The sequence below is a fragment of the Corvus kubaryi genome, unplaced genomic scaffold (assembly GCF_017639235.1).
Source record: "Corvus kubaryi isolate FWS band 111438036 unplaced genomic scaffold, C.kubaryi_AGA036_p1.0 37341, whole genome shotgun sequence".
Lineage (NCBI taxonomy): Eukaryota > Metazoa > Chordata > Aves > Passeriformes > Corvidae > Corvus > Corvus kubaryi.
Window position 1 is genome coordinate 10577427 of NW_024581112.1, and position 14393 is coordinate 10591819.

At 48.3% G+C, this 14393-nt stretch overlaps 2 protein-coding genes across 3 annotated transcripts in view; one reads left to right on the top strand and one right to left on the bottom strand.

Annotated features, from left to right (window-relative positions):
• The window catches only part of ATP6V1A (ATPase H+ transporting V1 subunit A), a 30678-nt gene extending 25295 nt beyond the window's left edge, over positions 1-5383 (top strand). For both annotated transcript variants that reach the window (XM_042031174.1, XM_042031175.1), the window contains exons 14-15: positions 1081-1252; positions 3110-5383. In XM_042031174.1, coding sequence (XP_041887108.1) covers positions 1081-1252; positions 3110-3202 — 265 coding nt within the window. In that variant the 3' untranslated portion in view covers positions 3203-5383. The remainder of the gene's footprint in view (positions 1-1080; positions 1253-3109) is intronic.
• A 137-nt stretch (positions 5384-5520) lies between these two features.
• On the bottom strand, positions 5521-9017 carry DUSP12 (dual specificity phosphatase 12). The gene is made up of 6 exons (XM_042031176.1): positions 8729-9017; positions 8535-8648; positions 8341-8459; positions 7313-7409; positions 6739-6925; positions 5521-6227 (listed from the first exon to the last, which is right to left on the bottom strand). Exons 1-6 carry the CDS (start codon positions 8995-8997, stop codon positions 6066-6068), a joined length of 948 nt encoding a protein of 315 aa, XP_041887110.1. The 5' UTR covers positions 8998-9017; the 3' UTR covers positions 5521-6065.
• Positions 9018-14393: the final 5376 nt, after the last annotated feature.

The window sequence follows — 14393 nt, forward strand, 5'->3', positions numbered from 1 at the left end:
TGGAAGCTAACCAGGGCAGAAGTTAACGTTACTGTCCATAAAGAAATGGAAGAACTGTGTTTAGGTAGCCCTTTGAACAGTGCATTCACATTGTCTTACCCAAGACATGCAGACCCCTCCTGAAAGCAGAACCCTTTGGGGTTCACAGGTCCTCCTCTATTGTTCTGTTAGCCAGTGTTTCTGCAGTAGCATATCTGAGGAGGAAGACAGGACTGCTTTATTTTCACAGGCAACATCCAAAGTCTTCCTGTTTATTCCATCAATACATAGGGGACTGCAAGAATCTGCTTTCAGTTACTATTGCATGATTTTGGAGTAAGTTTGATCCATCAAAAAAACCCTTACTGTCTCTTTCTCTCCAGTGAACTCTGCTTTTCTTCTTTCCATGCTATCCTTGTGTTTTAACAGCCTGACAGGGGGCCTTTTTGTACTTCATCTCACCCCCCCAGCCCAGGTAGATCAGGAAGTCTTGAGTACTTGATCACTGAAAATGTAGACATCCATCATTTTGTAACAGTGTGTGCCTTTGATCAGGTTACTGGGGCAGGTCTGTGTGTATGCTATAGGAAGCACAGGAAGTAGCACATAAATAATAATGAGGTATCTTTTATGGCACTCACCTACCCATTAAAAATGGAACTGTATATGAAGTGCTCTTGTCATAGAGAAACTCCCTTTCCTGTGAGGAAAGAAACTCTCAGAGCTGTCATCCCAGGCTGTTAGGAGGAAGCCTGCTCCCTTGATGGACAAAACAGGAAGGAGGAATTCTGTTGGCTGCTCATTGTTTTCCTTTACTTGTTAGCATTGGCACAGATTGAAATGTGAGACTTGTAAAGCAATGGTTCCTGTTCTCTCCTGTTTTGCCTGAATGTTTGGATACTGCTTCAGTCAGCTTCAGGATGATTGTCTTGGCCTACGATTTGCCTGTTTAAAAATGTGGGACCTACTGGAGGCAGCCCCTCTCCTTGGGCAGTACATATTAAAAACCCCTGGAGTAAAGCAGGCTGGCACTCTTTCTGTCAGGGGAGAATCCTGTTAATTGTTCTAAGATGCCTGACTGATCCTCTTCTATTCCATCAGGTTCTGCCCTTTCTATAAAACAGTGGGAATGCTTTCCAACATGATTGCATTTTATGACATGGCACGCCGTGCTGTAGAAACCACAGCTCAGAGTGACAATAAGATCACGTGGTCCATCATCCGAGAGAACATGAGCGAAATCCTCTACAGACTTACCTCCATGAAGTTCAAGGTATGTTTGTAAGGAAGTGGGTTGTCCTGCTTCCTGTGAGCTTCCAGTGCCTCTGAAAGACTGACTCAAGTGTTGACCAAAGGCTTTAGACCAAAGGTCTGTGAACAGAGACTCTTTGCCATCATTTTGAATACAGTAAAGAATTGGTTTGCGAGCTCAGGAATGGTCAGTGCAGAAATCTAGTCAGTTGATGCTGACTGCACAGCCTTGGCAACCCCACCTTCAGCAGTCTCTTACACATAGTCATGGTAATAGTACAAGCACCTTTTTGCTGTTTGCTTTGGGGGGTTTGTGATGAAATTATGTAAAAATATTATAAAATGTTCTAAGGAGACTATTATCAGAGAGAAGCAGCCTGAAGCCAGACATGGGACACGTCACATATTGCAGGAGCATTTCTTTCCTTAACTTGTGTTTAAAATAGCTTGATTAACACTTCTATCATTCACTTTTTCCTGGATTTAAACTTCAGGCTGCTTATATCTGTGTGTCATATAAAAGAGACTGCTGGAAGTGAGGAGAGGAAGGGAGGAGTACCTTTAACATGGGCTAAAGACAAAACAATTGGATTGGAGCACCTGCTCTGGGTAACTTCAGTAGCCATCATTTTAGGGTACAGCTTCACTAAAATTCATCCAGAGCATGCTGGTATAGCAGTTACTGGTAGGACAGTAGTAACCTGTGACCCTGGCTGATATCCTCTATGAAATACAATGCTTGCTCTGTTAAAACTCATATAAGTCAATACTGCAAATCTTTGGAGAACATGTACCGTTGGATTAAATAAGTTTAGAATTAAATGTTCTGCCATGCCAATGTATTCTGTTCCTGCAGGGTACTGGCTTGTTTCTGCAATAAGTGGGTTCCTGGTATATATTCTCAAAGCATGAAGAACACAAGAAGATACACTTGGGGACATGAACTTCTTTGAGAGCTGGTTATGTAGAGCTAGGGTAATTAAAACACTCCCTACAAACACATGCCCGCCAGCAGGCACCTGCAGTACAGCAGAGCAGTGGACAGCATGGCTGAAAAAGGGAATCCAGAGAGTGAATATACATTAAGTGGAGCTGGAGCTCTAATAGTTATGAAAGGAAAATTATATTCCCCAGGTAACAGTCTGACAGGTCTGAGGACTGAGATGTCCTGCATCCTGTGGTCTGGGTACTTCGGAGAGACAATGTAAGAAGTAGTGCATCCACACATGTAAGGCCTCTGTGTTTCCCAAGAGTTGCACTGACCCAGAGGATCTTAGCACTCAGAGGAGAATGGTGAAGACATTGAACAGATTTCACAGCGTGACAGTTAATGCTTCTTGCAGAGAAAACCTTGCAGCCTCAGAGCAAAGCTGATAGTTCCATTTTTTGCCTTTGTCTTTCATGAAAAGTATTCTCAGAAAATGAAGCTGTACAAAGATATTTTTGAGCTTTTTATGATTACACAATACATTTTAATTTGAACTAAACAACGTCTGAGTAATGGCAGAGTAACTCTTCCACCTACTGGGGATGCACTGCATTTGGTGTGAGGAGAGGAGCTGGTATTAATCACTGCAGCTCTTGAATCATACACCAGTAACCAAGACCCTCAGTATTGTTGATTGCTTTCCAAATCAGTTGCTTTTCAGTGCAGTAACCACTGCTCATGAAAAAAAATTCTCTGCCCAGTACCCATTCTGCCTGGGTCACTAATGTGGGAAGAGAATGAGATTTAAACCCTGTGGGTGTTGGTGAGACAGGATGCAAAGACAGAGCTACAATCCTAAGGTCAAGAGGTTACAGCAGTTGCAAACCAGGGCTGACTTTAAGTACCCAAGGCTTTTCCTGATGGATTTGTTTGTGTGCTGTATTGTTTCAGGACCCTGTCAAAGATGGTGAAACAAAAATCAAGGCGGACTATGCTCAGCTGTTTGAGGATATGCAGAATGCATTTCGCAGTCTGGAAGACTAGACTCGACCTCTGTGACCACTCCAGTTTGTCCTCTCAGTTCCTCATCTCAGCTCCTCTGCTTCCCTACCTTACAAGAGTGATGCAACAGTACTTGAGTTGATAAATAACCCTATGTTTCCCCTGTTCATACTCAGAGAGTGTCTTTACAAAAAACATTCCTCTTAGTTTGTATTTGGCATTGCTTTGTGTGTCTGAAGTGGTGAGTGATGTGTGAATGGGCCTGGCTGAGTGAGGAATGCTGTTGTACACTTCTAGGGTGGGAAAATTTTCACCTTTCCTCTCCCAGCTTTCCTGGTAACCAGTCTTTCACCTCGGGTAACCAGTTGAGCTGCACTGGCAGAGACGGTGTAGGTCTTCATGCAGTCATGCGGTACATTGCGAGCTGGCAGTGGTAAGGGCATTTACACCTGGCACTTTGCTAAGTGACTATCAGACATAGAACTCCCTGTTCTCAAACAGAATTTTTGACCATATTCTGGTGACATGTTGATACAACCAAAAATTCTTCACTACTCTGTCACTTCTGAGTCTCTCAGCTGAGTCTTTTGGTTATTGAAATGTGGTAGTTCTGGTCCTCTCCAAGAAGGGACTAACTAGAAGATGAGCACATACAAACGACTGGTATAATTTTGTACACTGGAGAAATACAGTTTTATCTTCCTACTTAATACAGATAGGACTGTTGGACTCAGCATCAGCTAAAATCAAAGCCATAGGTGCTCAGCTTCCAGCAGAATTTTACCTTCTTGGCTCCCATTCATCCCATAAAATTTCCTGACACTCAGCTGCTTTACTTTGTGAAGCTTGTGACTGCTGCCATGTACTGCAGGGCATGGTTGGCAAGGTACAGTGATGCCACATGTGCTGACCCCAGTGTGGTCCTTCCTTGGTGGTGCTCTGCCAGTGCAGTTGCCCTCAGTGCAATGCCCAGGTTATGCCAAGGAAAGGAAAACACGTGCTTAGCCTTCTTCCTCCACCTGTGCTCACATGGCCTGTTGGGTGGTGGCACAGAAGGTCCCCAGTTCTTGTATAAGAGGAATGTATGATGTTCATCTGGGGGCGGGGGATGAATGGGGGAAGGTTGACGAGTACAAAAGGTATTTACTCCTGCCTTGTTGATTATGGTGCAAGAGAAACCAGTGGCTCTGGTCTTCTCTGCTCTGTGCTCTGGAAGCACTCTGTCAAGCAGCTGAAACTGCTGTCTCTTGGAGTTTTTTTATTGGCAAAACTAGACTGAGATGAGGAATGAGCAGAGCGCAGCCTTTCTGTCAAACTCCCCGAGCCCAGCACTCATCCCATTGCTCCAGAGTGCAAGAGAGAGAGATGCTGGCATCCTCTCCAGTCTCTCCCTCTCAATTGTGTCAGGTGGCATCCCGTGCCCAGCTGGGTTCCAGCTGCCATCTACTGCTTTGTTAGTCCTGAGACAGCACCTGTGTTGGTGACACCGTGCCTACGTGAGCATTAATTCTGCACTGAAGTATTTCCACCGGCGCCAGCTTTGAACAGTAGTGATGCAAAGGGATCTTGTGCTACGGACCAAATGCTGCCACTTCCATTATGGTATGAACCCACTGTTTGTCAGGGGAGAGCCCAGCTGAAACTTAAAGGGATTGACTATTTTTGGTTCTCCCAAAAAGAAACTGCTCCTCCAGCTGATATTCTGGTAGTGAACGCTTAAGTTTACAGCTCACTAAACTTTTGGTGTATGCTGCTTATTTTATCAACGAGCATGTGTGAATGAGTAGTCACCATCCAAGCCCTTGCTGGGCTCATCATTCGTACCCTTCACCACTGTACAATGTAGCATTTCATGCTAGAAACCAGATGTTCTTATCTCTTTAAATAGAGGATGTTATAAACTTTACAGAAGATGTCTAAGATAATGCAGTTCTAATATTTATTGTGCTGTACCTGGCCCTAAAGCGTGACCAGTTCAAAGTTTCATATATATTTTTGTCCTTTTTGTTTTGTGTCTGTTTTCAGTGTTGAGATTCTGATGTTCACTGTGTCCTGCAAGTCTTCCTTCTACAGCTGTGGGAGGAATTACAAGATGGGCAGAACCCCACCACCTACTTTATCTTGTATATTTCATAATGTATGTTGCTGGAAATTGTGTAAAAAAAAAAAATAAATTAAAAAAAATTGTTAAAGTCAATGAAAATAAAATTGATTTAAATTAGGTTTTATCTGTCCTGTTTTCTTATGTCAAACCAAATCTACGCCACAGTGGTGTACACAGCAATCCATCACAAAAGCTCACAGCTTGCTTTAAAAAAAATTACTTCATCAGTTTAAGGATTTCTTTAAAACTGTAGGCAGTAATTTGGCATGGATTCTTTACTTCAGTTCTCCCATTCCAGTACAGCTTGCACAGTCTCCTCACAGATTACATGAAAGAGTTACAATGTAGTAAATACTCTTAGGGCAGGTATTCTTAGGATTACTTTTAATACAATAACAGTGTAAGTCTGCCTTTTGCTGCCATGCATGCTAATGTAACAACTGTCATTGTACCATTTTAGGGCACTTGGCACTTTGGGTCGGAAGCTGAGCAGCACTGCTGGCCACAGCAACTCCTTTTGAATAAGGAGTTGAGACCTCCCGTAAACAGCAACAGATAAATTAAGAATACACTAAAGCCATCACATTTGGCCCATTTTGTAAATTTGACCACTCTGTAACACCTCTGAAGGAAGTGTTCTGATATTTCATAGACAATATTAAGAGATACCACAAGCTGAAGGTGTTCAAGTAATTCTGCCACTCACAAAGGGGTGGAAGTCACAAGCTCATTCCTGGCAACCGTGGACTAGTCAGTAGTTCTCAGTGGATGTTGAGAAATCCATCAAGTGAAGCGATGAGTTCAGGTTTTGGCAGTTTGGAAGTTACCAACTGGCAGCGTCCTCACTTCATCCACTCGACTTTTGTGGATCTGGAAGGCTGGCGTCACCCAGCGGCCACAGGAACACTGGTCCCCCCTCCAGCTGAAGGAGCCCAGCTTTGACGTGCATTTGGGACACAGAAGCTGCAAGAAAAACGCAGCACTCAGTCTAAGACGTGTGTTGATGTGGATCTAGTTAAAAACAGGCCAAAAAGCTAAACTGAGAGGGCCATTTAGCCCGGAGGTGTAGCAGGCAGCTGTGCTGGCAGAAGGGAGGGTCTGGAAATGCAGCTGCTGGGACCTAGTGGGATTCCAAAGACAGTTTTACCAGGGTCCAGAAAGACTTGGTCAGCCACCACAACAGGCTTTTGAAGTCCCACAAGCCTTCCTCATAACAAAACCAAACAGCAGATAAACCCTGTCCAACATCCTGTCGGGTGGTGTCAGCTCCAGCAGAGCACCAGCTCCTTTCCTTGTGAAAGAATATTTTACATTTAAGAATGTGCCCATAAGCTGCAAAATTCAAATCAGAAAGGTTGGGAGGCCTAGCACCCTTGTGTGGGGGTTTTCCTTTCAGGGAAGAGACACAGTTTTTTCTGCCTTTGCAAAACAGTAACACAAAAATCCAAAGAATAAAGCACATGCTCCACTTCACCTGTCCTTCCATTACTCCGAGCAAGGCTGGCTCCATCCACTGCACGGGCTCAATGAAGTACGAGGTGCACTTTTCCTGGCCATTCCCAGAAAGCCGTGCAGAGTCTGTTATCCTCTTGTGGGCAAAGGCTGTCGGTCCGATCCCTTCCGTGTGGGACAAAATGCTGGAGCTACGGAACAGAGCGCGTCTGCCCTCCAGGACGCAGGGAAAAAAGAAGTAAAACAAAAGTTTTTTTAACTGGCCAAATCTACAGACCGTAGAAAATAGGGATATGGGCCTCTGAATAATTAAACAGGAGTACAAGTTCTACATTTTTTGATTAGCCTAGAAGGTTCACAAGCAGCACTCCAGGGAACAAAAAGTTTTGTATTTTGTACTTTTTTTTTTTTTTTTTTTTTGCAAACACAGTATGGAAACTTAGGCAACAGCTCATCCCTGACCTGACAACAATGACATGCCCATTGATTTACACAGAATATTCTTCTCTTGATTTGATTTCACAATGACATTTTAAGGAGACATATAAAGTATTTTATAAATACATAAAAATACATTTTTCTAATATATAAAGTACCTGCATTTCCTGCATCTGTAGAGAACCTCTGTGTTCGAAGTTTGACATATAGTGGTAGGATCAACTGCAAAGACTTCTCGGGGCAAGTCTTGAGGTTCTGCAGAGGAGTCAGGACCATGTTGTGAATCAGATCAGCTCAGCCACGCAGCATTCCTGGGTACAAGACAGGACTGCGCCTCTGCCCCAGTCATGGCCTGCAGGAGCCTCCTTCTTCCCTTTCATTTGTTCCCTCACCAATTCCAATAGATTAAGCTAAAAAAGAAAGAGCCTCATCCTGCTACGCCTAAAACTGGGATTTGCTTCATGCAATGAACTGGGATCTAGACTATGGCCTTAAACATGGTAAAATAATGGTATTTTGCTTTATGTTCTTACTTCAACAGAAAGTAAAGGCAGAGGAGGTTTCCGAGCAGTAGTGCCAATGCTTTAGTGCCCACAATACAGAAAGCCAACTTCCAAGTGGGAACTGCTAAGGACAATGATACATAAAGGGCGACAGCACTGTCACGCTGAGTATGCAACACTTGAGATCTTGCAAGAAAAGCTACAGATTATTATTTTATTATAAAATTACACATACGCACACATATCTTTTGCAAATTGAAGTATGAAAGTTTACTTCATTACCTGAATTTCAACTTTATCTCAAGTTTTACATGTTATTTTTTTCATCACATTGACTATTTTCTAGAATGTTGTTTGCTTCGCCAGGGACATAAAAATCACAAAAAGTATCAAATTGGCCTTTAGGTTTTTTACACTTTGCTAAAGAGAGCAGCTCCTTACAGATCTTATTTCCCAGGCACCTCAAAGGCTCAATTTTTCTGCCACTGATGAGCTGCGATTCTCTAGGGCCGGTATAATGCGAATGTTTGCCCTGGCCAAGTCCAGGCTCGGCTGCTTTGAGGCCAACACTCGAAGTCAACCTCCTCTGACAGGGCCTTCTGCGTTCATTCCAGGACAGCCTGTTCCCCTCTTGGGAGACTGCCCCGCGCTTCGCCCCGCGCATCCGCGATGCTCCCACTCACCAGAGAACCTCTCGCTGAGCATCTCCAGGCGGTACCGCTTGTAGAGGACGCTGCTGGTGTCCACGGCACAGCCCATCGCCTCGTAGAGCTTCAGCTGCCCCTGGAAGCCCGGGTTCACCCTGCGGCGGGGGCGAGAGGGGCGCAGCGTGAGGGGGGCGCCGGGCGGGCGCGGGGGGCGCGGGCGGGGCACTCACTGTGCGTCCGGCTTGGCGGCCCTGACGGCGGCGAGCGCCTCCTCCCAGCCGAGCCCCTGCGTCTTCATCAGGTAGGCGGCGACCACGGCCACGCTGCGGCTCACCCCGGCGTGGCTGCAAGGCAAGGGCGGCCCGTCAGCCGCGGCAGCGCCGCCGCGGGGAGCGCTCGGCCCCGCCGCAGCCCCGGCGCTCACCAGCGGACGAGCGCGGCGCCGCCGCCCGCCCGGGCCGCGCCCAGGAACGCGGCGCAGTCATCCAGGCGGCTCAGCAGGTCCGCGCCGGGCTCGTCCCGCGCCCGGACGTGCATGGCTCGCACCCCCGGCACGGCCGGCGGCTCCTCCGCGTCCACCGTCAGCACCGCCACCACCCCCGCCGCCGACAGCGCCTCCGGGGACGAGCACGACTCCGCGCCGCCCACGTAGAGCCCCGGCAGCACCGGCACCATCCCGCCGGCAGCCGCCATGGCTGCGGGAGGCGGGCGGGAAGCACCGCCCCCGGCACGGCACCGCTTTCCGTTTCCCTTGCCGGTACGGGAGGAATCATTTCCGTAGTAATTGTCACGCAGCTGTGCGTACCGGTGCGATTCTCTCTTCCCTGCGTCCACGAGTGTCTGTCTTAACTCGTCTTTTTTTTTCCCCCACCCCTCTGTCTCCTTACAAATGCTCAGAAAACAAATATGTATCAGAGGATGGGTCGGGTTGGAAGGGACCACAGTGGGTCATCTGGTCCAACCTCCCTGCTCAAGCAGGGTCGTCCCAAGAGCACATTGGTACAGGATTGTGTCCAGACGGTTCTGGAATATCTCCAGTGGGGGAGACTCCTGACAGACAACACAGAGAATAGAAATTTTCAGTTCCCCTTGAAGCTGCTAAAGAGAGCTTAAATACTAGCTAGCAAAATAGATAAAAGAGTATACAAGTAGACATACAGGATGCGAAACGTAGCTGGAACCAGTGGATAAATAGATAATGAGGAATATAGTGGGTTTTGTGGCAAAGCCAAGTAACAAGAAGGAACAGCGCATGCTCTAAGAGAAGCTCAAGCCAAGGTCATCTGCAACGTTGAGGGTGTCAGGAAAATCCACGAACACCAGAGGTTTATGTCCAAAAAAGAGACAGAGGAGTCCTACAACTTTATTCAAATAAAGAGAGAGAGACCACCGGGGCACACGCCCGCGGGATTTTCTCTCTAGAGGTTTCGGAGGGCGCAGCCTCCTTTTATCCCAAACTCCCGGCCGCATGTTGCCCTCTTCCTTTCCCCCTGGCTCAGGTACAGGGAAGGTACAGCCTTCCCGAACCACTTCCCACATATTCCCCCCTCGAACCTACTGTTTTACCCCAAAGCTCAGAAACTCAGGCTTGTGCAGACCCTTGTCTGTTTCAGGAGCCAAACTGCCTGGGCTCTGCAACAAACCTACTGCCCAAAGTTAGTAGCCAATTTCAAAGACACTAACACCCGTACCTTCACCCATCAAATTGTTTGTAAAGACATTAACTTTCCTCTCAGGGGCACTCAGTGGGTATGACCACCAGAGACCCCTTTAGATGACCCTCTAGAATCATAAAGGACTTCCAGCAGGAGGTGGATGCATGCAAATTAGTTTTAGGGAAAGTGATGTTTCTGTATTAGCTAGGAAGTACACTGCAATGAATGTGTATGGCCATGATGGATTTTTACCCTGTTGTAAGATCTCACAACACACCTAAATTAGCAAAGATACCTTCTGGGTGTCCAGCATGCTCATAATAAAGAATCCCTGATTTCTAATACTTTGTGTTAGAAAGTTTGTTTGCTAGCTGTTTTCAGTCTCACTCCAGGCCAGGCTCCAGGGGCATGTGGTGCTGGATCCAAAAAAACCCCCCTGGCTCCACAGGCAGAGCCTGCGCCACCTCACCCTGCACAGTCGCAGGACTCCGCGGCCCCCAGGGACCCCGCGCCGGCAGAGGCGGGGGTGTCGGGGCAGCGGGAGGGCGCACAGCCGGCCTTGCCGCTCAGCTCGGCGGCGGCCACGGCTTATCCAGGGCCGCAAATTAGCGGCTTAGCGAATTGGACCCCCGTGGCGGCTCCTAGCCCGACTGTGCATGCATTGGCTGCGCCAGGAATGCCCGGATCTACCTTCTTGGCCAGCGCCGCTCCAGGTGTGACTGCACCGAGACTGCCTGGGTGTGCTCCATTGCCCTCTATGGCGCTGGACTGTCCTGCACCGCTGCAGAACCGAGCCATCGACCTTCTAATACAGCATCTGCCTTTGCTGACAGAGTTACTGAACGTATCACGGAAGCTGGATTAACTGCTCAGCCTGCAAAAGCAGCTGCTGCAGATAACAGAGGCATCCCGCCATGCTGGGTGCACCGGGCCCATGCCGCCCGCACCGCCTGCGCCTCCCGCGGGAGCCGTGGCTCCAAACCAGGAAGCGGCGTGGCCAGCGGTGAACCCCGAAGCGGCGGGGGCAGCGGCCACGCCCCAGCCGGCGGCAGCCCCGAACGCGGCCGCGGAGCAAGGGCCAGCAGCGGTGCCGGGCACCGGAGCGGTGGAAGAGACGAGCACGGCGCCAGGTGCAGCTGCGGCACAGGGGACAGCGACAGCGCCGAACGCTGCCGCGGAGCAAGAGACGAGCGCAGCGCCGGGTGTGGCTGCAGCCCCAGAGACGGCTGCAGCTGCTCCAGTACCAGTTCGGTGGGGACCGGCCGAGACGGCATCCCGAAAAGACGCTGCTGTTCAAACTGCAGTGCGGCCAGCTGTAGTCTGTGCTGTCTGTTCTGCCTCTAGCCAACCTAGCCAATGTGCCCCTCTCCGTCCACCTCTGTTCACTCCCAGCGTCGTCTCAGAGTTGCCTTTGCCTGATGATTCCTCGTCGGGAAGCGAGGCAGATGAGGTTCTGGCCCCAGGTCGTCAGGCGGCTGTAGCCAGGTGGTGAAGGAAAAGACTGCGCCGGTCTCGCCCCTGGACCTTTCAGGACTGCACGGTAACAGTGCGTCCGACCCACTACAGTCGCTTCTTAGAGTCAGTTAAGATGCAAGCTTTGGAGGAAGGTGAGTGGAAGCTATTGGAAACACTTGGAATGCCAAATAGATTTGAGGATTCTGGAGGTAATTGGGAAGCTGTTACACTCCATCCACAGGCTGTGCCAGAAGTTCAGGATGGTAGTGACTCCCCAAAAGGGAAGATCCAAGCTTTCCCAGTGTATAAGGCTCTCCCAAATTCAGGGGAGCATGACAAGCATGAGGTAATTGCTTGGAAGGTTGCACAGGATTTGCAATCCAAGGTGGCACAACATGGGCTACGTTCTGCTGAGGTTATGCAGATAATAAGGGTGATAAATACAGATTTACTTGCTCCATTTGATATCAGACACTTAGGTCAAATTCTATTTCAACCTATACAATTTACAGTTTTTGAGAAAACCTGGAGAAAGCTGGCCGACAGGGCTGCATTAGGGAATATGCAGCTCCCTGCTGCCGATCCTAGACGGACAGCAGGAACCAATGCTTTTATGGGGACTGGTCCCTTCTCTGATCCCAGCCTACAGGGTACTTTGTCCTCTAGCATCCTGCAGCAAGCTCAACAGGTCGGCATGGCTGCCCTGTTGAAAACCATAGAGTTGTCAGCACCCAGAAAGCGATATACTGAAATAGTTCAAGGCAAATCAGAGTCATTCCTCTCTTTTGTAGAGAAAGGTGCTGCTTCTCTCGAGAAGCAGGTTGAGGATGATGGGTTAAGACAGATGTTGTTAAGGCAGTTAGTGAGAGATAACACAAATGAAGAGTGCAGAAAAATCATAGATGCCTTACCAGGGGACCCTGAGGTAACAGACATGGTCGAAGCCTGCGCTAAGGTGGGATCTGGGAACCAGAAAAGGCCTGCTTTGGCTGCGTTCCTGCAGCCTGTTCACGCATCCTCTGGTCGTGAACCAAAGCAACCAAAACAGGTGAAAAAACGGAAGCGGCCTAAGCCGAGCCAAAAAGGGAACACACTGATCCCCCAGTGCAAGAGGTGTGGCAGGCCAGGGCATTGCACGGGCTACTGTAGATCCCAGACTCATGCCGATGGTCGGCCTTTGTCGGGAAACTTCCGCCGGGGTGCAAGGAGGGGGAATTGCCCTCCGATGCAGTCGCTCCCCTAGAGAGTGGCACAGGTACAGGCACAGGCCTACCCAGCCACCCTAGAGACGGCACCCAGGGATCAGACGGCACCCAGGGATCAGACGGGTTTGACGTCCACACTGCAGCAGCAGTCGTCTTAGACTCTAGCGGTATTTATAAGGTTCCCTTGGATGCATATGGACCCTTAGCCCAGGGATCCAGTGCAATGCTGGTGGGAAAACCTGATGTTGCCCATCAAGGAATCTTAATGCACTCAGGAGTTATTGATGCTGACTTTAAAGGTCAGATTTGTGCTATGGTCTCCACGCAAAAACCCCCTGTAACTATTCCTGAAAAGACCTGCCTTGCTAAATTAGTGCCTTTTAAGTCTTGTGTCCCCAGGATGGAACAACCAACTCATGAAGATAACAGCAGTGGATCTATGGGACTTCCGCAGGCCTTCTGGACTGCAGACATCTCTGACCAAAGGCCACAGATGACATGTACCCTGATCCTGCCGAACGCCCGTCCACCCCGGACTCAGCTTCGAGGTTTGATTGATACAGGTGCTGATGTAACTATCATATCCTTCTCTGCATGGCCTCCCTCATGGCCTTTAGCCCCAGTGGGATCGGCCATCGCAGGATTAGGAGGAACCACACAGAGCTATTTAAGCGAACGGCTTGTGGTGGTGAAGGATTCAGAGGGGCACCCAGCTATGATTAGGCCTTATGTTGCTACCACTTCCCTTAACCTTTGGGGACAGGACGTGTTGGCAGCTTGGGGGGTACGGACTGGGACAAATTTTTAGTAGGGGTCACTGTGCATAAGGGCGCACAGTATCCTACACTGCCTTTGCGGTGGTTCATTAACACACCAATCCGAGTCAGACTCTGCTCAGTTAGTTGAATTAAGAGCTGTTATCATGGCTTTTCAATGATTCTCACAGGAACCTTTGAATTTGGTTACTGAAGCTGACTAGAGAAAGCTCTGTATACAATCAATCACCTTATAGTACCACAAAATTCAAATAATCCTGTTATTCTGAATCATTTTCTCTCACTGCAGTCTGCAGGTGACACACAACTGCCCCGGGCAAAAGTCTGGGTGTGGAATTTGCTCACTAACCAGTGGGAAGGCCCTCATGAGCTTACCGTTTGGGGTCGTGGGTATGCTTGCGTTTCCACAGATACCGGGATACGGTGGCTACCTTCAAAATGCGTTCGCCCTGACCTACGGCACCAGAGGCAGAACAGGCAACCTCCAAATGATGACCAGAACGCCAACCATCCACATGGCGACCAGAATGTAGATCATCAGCCTAATGACTCTTCTGATGATGACCAGGATGTCAACCATCAGGCAGATGGTCCTTCTACAAGCAGAGACTGGGATGGTCCTTCCACAAGCAGAGACTGAACTTTAAATTTCTTGTTATGGAGTCAGATAGTTAAAGCCTTAAGGACATATTTAGAATTAATAACTGTTGTAAATTTCTATTTAGGATTAATAGTAGAGTTGTTCTCTTATCAAACAAAAAGGAGGAATTGTGGATACGAAAATGCTGCTAGAAAGGATTTTCTTGCTATTTTCTAAGCCCGTGAGAGACTTTCCTCTCTCACAAAAGAGGTAGCAGAGTTATGTAAACAACCAAACACCTGCAGCCTTGAAAAGTCTTTTTTATAGTACAGTAGAACAATATCTTGACAATGGATGATTTAGGATTTTAGCCAATCACCCAAGGGGTGGCTGATCCTTTATCCAATTAGACTATGAA